Here is a 6,000-nt window from a genome sequence, read left to right on the forward strand (position 1 = left end):
ACTGGGTTTCAGCTAGAATTTAGCTTGCTTTCTACTGGGTTTCAGCTAGAATTTAGCTTGCTTTCTACTGGGTTTCAGCTAGAATTTAGCTTGCTTTCTACTGGTTTTCAGCTAGAATTTAGCTGGCTTTCTACTTGGTTTCAGCTAGAATTTAGCTTGCTTTCTACTGGGTTTCAGCTAGAATTTAGCTTGCTTTCTACTTGGTTTCAGCTAGAATTTAGCTTGCTTTCTACTGGGGTTCAGCTAGAATTTAGCTTGCTTTCTACTGGGTTTCAGCTAGAATTTAGCTTGCTTTATACTGGGTTTCAGCTAGAATTTAGCTTGCTTTTTACTGGGTTTCAGCTAGAATTCAGCTTGCTTTTTACTGGGTTTCAGCTAGAATTTAGCTTGCTTTCTACTGGGTTTCAGCTAGAATTTAGCTTGCTTTCTACTGGTTTTCAGCTAGAATTTAGCTTGCTTTCTACTGGGTTTCAGCTAGAGTTTAGCTTGCTTTCTACTGGGTTTCAGCTAGAATTTAGTTTGCTTTCTACTGGGTTTCAGCTAGAGTTTAGCTTGCTTTCTACTGGGGTTCAGCTAGAGTTTAGCTTGCTTTCTACTGGGGTTCAGCTAGAATTTAGCTTGCTTTCTACTGGGTTCAGCTAGAATTTAGCTTGCTTTCTACTGGGTTTCAGCTAGAATTTAGCTTGCTTTCTACTTGGTTTCAGCTAGAATTTAGCTTGCTTTTTACTGGGTTTCAGCTAGAATTCAGCTTGCTTTTTACTGGGTTTCAGCTAGAATTTAGCTTGCTTTCTACTAGGTTTCAGCTAGAATTTAGCTTGCTTTCTACTGGGTTTCAAGCTAGAATTTAGCTTGCTTTCTACTGGTTTTCAGCTAGAATTTAGCTGGCTTTCTACTGGGTTTCAAGCTAGAATTTAGCTTGCTTTCTACTGGTTTTCAGCTAGAATTTAGCTTGCTTTCTACTAGGTTTCAGCTAGAATTTAGCTTGCTTTCTACTGGGTTTCAGCTAGAATTTAGCTTGCTTTCTACTGGGTTTCAGCTAGAGTTTAGCTTGCTTTCTACTGGTTTTCAGCTAGAATTTAGCTTGCTTTCTACTGGGTTTCAGCTAGAATTTAGCTTGCTTTTTACTGGGTTTCAGCTAGAATTTAGCTTGCTTTCTACTGGGTTTCAGCTAGAATTCAGCTTGCTTTCTACTGGGTTTCAGCTAGAATTCAGCTTGCTTTCGTTTAAAAGTTAGCTAGATTTTGACTGGTTTTCAGCTAAAACATAGCAAGTTTTCAACTAACTTCCAGCCAGAATTTAGCAATTTTTTTCTGTTATCTAAAATTTAGCTTGCTCTTCGGCTGAAATAGCTTTTATAAACTACATTAAATACACTGTACTGTTGAATACTTTATTTTCGCTTGCAAACTATTTTCACTAAAGACGTACATCAGCATGAATATAATCCTCGGAAATAATTGTTTTCACTGGTTTGCATGTAGGCTATAAAAAATTAAATTATTTTATAAGTTAGGGGTCGAAATTGAGACCTGACCACCTGTCCCAGACAGACAGAATGTAGCTGGGAAAAATAAAGTAGAAAGTGCATGAAAGTTTTTACTAACTGACTCTGTGTTCTCCTCCCCAGGCCTTTCAAACACCTCGGGCCTGGGTCGCTTAGACAAATAGCTGCGTCACTTTCGTTTCACCCGCGATTCTTGAATTCCTGTCTGCGATGCTTAAGTTGTTGTATTGTTTACAAGTGTCAGCCACGTCTTGCACATCTTTAAAACAACAACATGTATTGATCGAAAGGTAATCGTGCCTTTGTTAGCCTTACAATAGCAGTGATGAAAGTCTTTTAAGGGGATAGGGGCCTGCAAAGTAATAATTTGCCCATTGCGTCGGGAATATCTATCCCGATTTGCTGCACTGTGGTTAATTGCGGTTTTTACTACTCCATCGCCGATGATACTAATTACCAACAATTAAAAAAAAACAAGTGAAATTAAGTCGGATTGGGAAAAAACGTAAATAAATCAAAGCAAAAATTATTCAACTGCAGACGAGAGGGCCGAAGAAAAAACAAACCCTGACTCTAGAAATACCTCATTCATAGAGTGCCTCATTACCGAGGAACGCCACTGAAGCGACGTAACGCATGGTTTAACATCGCGACCAATGCATGCTGGGTTACAAGGGGGATTCCGATCGAGGTAACAAAGATGGCGATGTTTAAAAACAACATCTGGTTGGCGATTTTGATGTCATAGCTAAGATAATCCTCAATGAATCGTTTTAATTAACAAAACATTCTAAATTTGTGTATTTTTAAATCAAAAAGTCAGGGACCGATGTTCGCAACAGCAGCAGAGAATACCCATGGTGATCGTAAAAAAATGTCATTATTGATTTATTAATTTCTATATCATATTTTGATAACCCGCAATCTGGCAGACTTTAAATATTTAACCAAAAACTGTTTTTCCCCACATCATATGAACTGACAGTGACATGGCCATTAAAACTGACTATACTTGTACACAAAATAATGATGAACCAGTTACCTCCATGGATAACAATATATTCAATATGTTTTTTGCTGTTCTATTTCAAACGTCATTTGACTTGATGCAAACACAAAATACAATGAAGTGATATAAAAATGATATAAAATATATGAGCTATCAAAATATCTCTTCTTTATTGTAGTTACTGTATCACAATGTTTGTTGGAGAAACTAATTATTATGCAAACAAATTATGCAAATTACCCGCGATGCTTGGCATGAGGTCTGGGAGAACACTGTGACTTAATGTGGTAATTCAAAGGTGCTTAAACTATTTTGTATTTGTTTAAACATACTAGTATGAGAAGATAAACCAGTGTATCTGTAAAGAGCACTAACCCTAAATCTTACTTCGGACTCAATAAATTGTAAAGACATTAATTATCACTGTACTAGTAATTCAGTGGACTTCAATTCACAGATTTTACACGTTCACATGGATTTAGTTTAGAATAAAAGATTTATCAGCATTAATAGCAAAAATTAAACATGTAAATTTGGACAAGATTGGGTCGCCACTTTTAATAGACTTTTGACACAAATGGCCATTGCCATTGACATTGACCACATGACCTTTAATAATGTTCTATTATTTCTTACTGTCGATCACATCCCCTGATCTACATTTTTGTAAACATGACAGTGGATGATGATAGTAAAAAATATTATAGTGGCAAAAAAAAAGTCACACGAGTCATGATGACTTTCTTACTCCCAACAAGATCTTTGTAGTCATTTGTTCCTGTCTGTACACTCTCATGGGGATTTGGAAAAAGAAACTGCAAATGAAATTCTTATCATATGAGCCAAGAAGAGTGATCTGACTAATGGACTTTATTCATGACCCCTTCAAACGTAATACAACCTGGTTTTTTTGAGGTACAAATTTATTAACAATAAACACTTTTCAATTATTTTTCCAAGAAAATGCAAAGAAGTTGGAATTGAAATTCAAAAACAGTTACCGGTAGCTTGATAATAATTTATATGCATATTATTTGATATTACAGCTATTATAACAAAACAATACCCCCAGAAAGTGCCAGGATGTGTGACTTTTGGGGGTGAGGAAGTACCAGGATGTGTAACCTTTTGAGGTCATGCATACAGCAATACATCAGCAACACAGGTACATAAAAATATGGGTCAGGTTGAATTTACTTGTCATAAATAATATTCACTTTGAAAAAAAATTGTGTTCACTAATGATATTTAAATACAAATACATGTATAAGCAGTCATACCTGTGTATAGTGACAATACACCAAAATATTTACAGAAATTGTTTGTTATAGACGATTCAGTTTAATTTGTCAATAAAAATTAAATATGATGGTAATTTGTCAACATATATTTGAAGATGGTGTCACTTTACATATAAACAGCATCAAAACCATCAACAGGTGGTTTTATATAAGAATGGTCACAAACACAGGTTTGACTGCTTAAATACCATTTTACCATTAATCAGTGTTCTCTACAAATCAAAATGATTAATGTTATTTAGGCCTGACTTTTTTTATTCCTTGTTTCTTGAGTTTTTATAAGTAAATTTTTTTGAGGATGGTGGAAAAAAAATATAATTAATTCTTTTTTTCCATTAGATTTGTGTGATTCTCAAAGAATTGTAAGTGAGATCATTGATCGGAGAGTAGAAATGGAATAAAATTTTATTCCATGTATAACCTAGTTGGCAATGTCACCAATTGTGGCACAATTTTCAGCATTAATGAGGGATTTTTTTGACGACAGAGTTTCATGGCGTAGTAATCTCAAGCAGCACGCAGAGAGGTCAATACCAGAGATTCACTGTCAGTCAACGCACATAAAGTATACTTTGATCATGATACTCCCATGAAAATGCAACTTGGATTTGTTAGGCGGCGGGCGGGAAAACAAATGAAGATAAAAATAATTTTTTTAGCAATTTTTTGCACTTACAAGTTGGCGGGCACGAGAAATTACACTGAAATAAACTTTTATTTTTATTTCATTTTCGGCTCCTGTTCATTCGGCGGGTTCGCGAAACAAGGAATAATAAAAGTCTGGCCTTATTTTTTATGTTATCACAAAATAAACAATCACTAAAATACCATGAACAATAATTTCTGATTAACAAATTTGTTGTCAATTCACCGTCAGAGAATGATAGTTTCATTTTGAATCTGACAGAACGTCGCAACAACAAAATAATGAAAATGTGAGAAATGCCATACTGTAAAATACTTTTCGCTTGGAATTAATTTTCACTATTTTTGCTGAAGGAATGATTCAGTAAAAATAAAATCCAGCGAATATACCTTTTTTTCTATATTTTACTTTCAACTTGTCAAATATCAGTGAAAATAAATTCCATACAAGACACCCAAATATTCTATTCAGCAAAAATTAATTTCAGCTAAAATAAAGTATTTTACAGTAAGCGGTTTACAGTAAATCTGGGTTATTAATAAGTATCAGAATAATTACAAACTGAATTTATATTGCACAAATATTAAATTTGCCTGAACTTAATTATTACGGCTTTGATAATACAACAGCATATGGTCGCATGGAGTATGCTGATATGCCTTCTGGGTAGAACATGTGTGTTGGAGTGAGCATAGAAGAGATATCAACAAAACCGTGAAAGTACTCTGAAATAGTAAATCTGATAAAATCATTGACATTGCAATGTCTCAGTCATTTCCCTTACCCAAAAGTCTTCAGCTGAGTAAGCACTTGGAAAGAAGTCCATTATGGTGAGATCGTCCCACTATAGTAACCCCATTACAGTTAAATATTAACCCCAGCCCTCTCATGAATTACACGATAACACAGGCGATTAAATACATACCGATATGACAGGGCCATCTGATTCGTAACGAGAGCCAAAGTCTCGGTATAAAACCATCAACGACATCTTGACTATTATGGGAGTGTTTAAAATGACTACATGAGTCAGTTAATATTTTAACCACCAAACACCCCCCAGCTTTGGGAAGTATTTAAACCGTCAATAGGTAGTTTCATGCAATTACAGGGCCTGTCTTGACACGTTTTAAGTGTAAGATGTAATCATAGGTGGAGGCTCTTATGCGAGGCTTGGTCATAAAACTGAAGAGATTTAACTCAAACGGGTAGGTCTTAAAGTGTTAAAGTTGACTTCATTGTTAATAAAATGAACAGAAAAACACCTGTGGAACTTTACAAAATTCCACAGTGGTGGAGTAATGTACAGAGCTGGGTATAACCAGTACTTGGACAGTTGGGACTTTCCAGTATAGTGTCTGTTGTAGGGGAATGACTTGTGAATAACCACTTACAATCAAAACAATACAAATTCTATTGTTATGTACTGTTCTCACTTTTCTGGCATAGTATCAAGATTTCAGACTGCACACAGTATTGGCTGCCTGCCAGAACAACCTTCAACCCCCAGCTGAAGGTATCCCGTTTACTTATGGTAATG

General features: G+C 35.3%; 1 protein-coding gene across 3 annotated transcripts in view; it reads right to left on the bottom strand.

Annotated features, from left to right (window-relative positions):
• LOC102804986 (uncharacterized) overlaps nucleotides 1-5,504 on the bottom strand; it is a 54,591-nt gene extending 49,087 nt beyond the window's left edge. For all 3 annotated transcript variants that reach the window (XM_085508670.1, XM_085508671.1, XM_085508669.1), the window contains exon 1: nucleotides 5,386-5,504. In XM_085508670.1, the coding sequence (XP_085364796.1) occupies nucleotides 5,386-5,451 (66 nt within the window). In that variant the 5' untranslated portion in view covers nucleotides 5,452-5,504. The remainder of the gene's footprint in view (nucleotides 1-5,385) is intronic.
• Between the last annotated feature and the right edge of the window lie 496 nt (nucleotides 5,505-6,000).

The sequence above is a fragment of the Saccoglossus kowalevskii genome, chromosome 15, assembly GCF_978046115.1.
Source record: "Saccoglossus kowalevskii chromosome 15, keSacKowa6.1, whole genome shotgun sequence".
NCBI lineage: Eukaryota > Metazoa > Hemichordata > Enteropneusta > Harrimaniidae > Saccoglossus > Saccoglossus kowalevskii.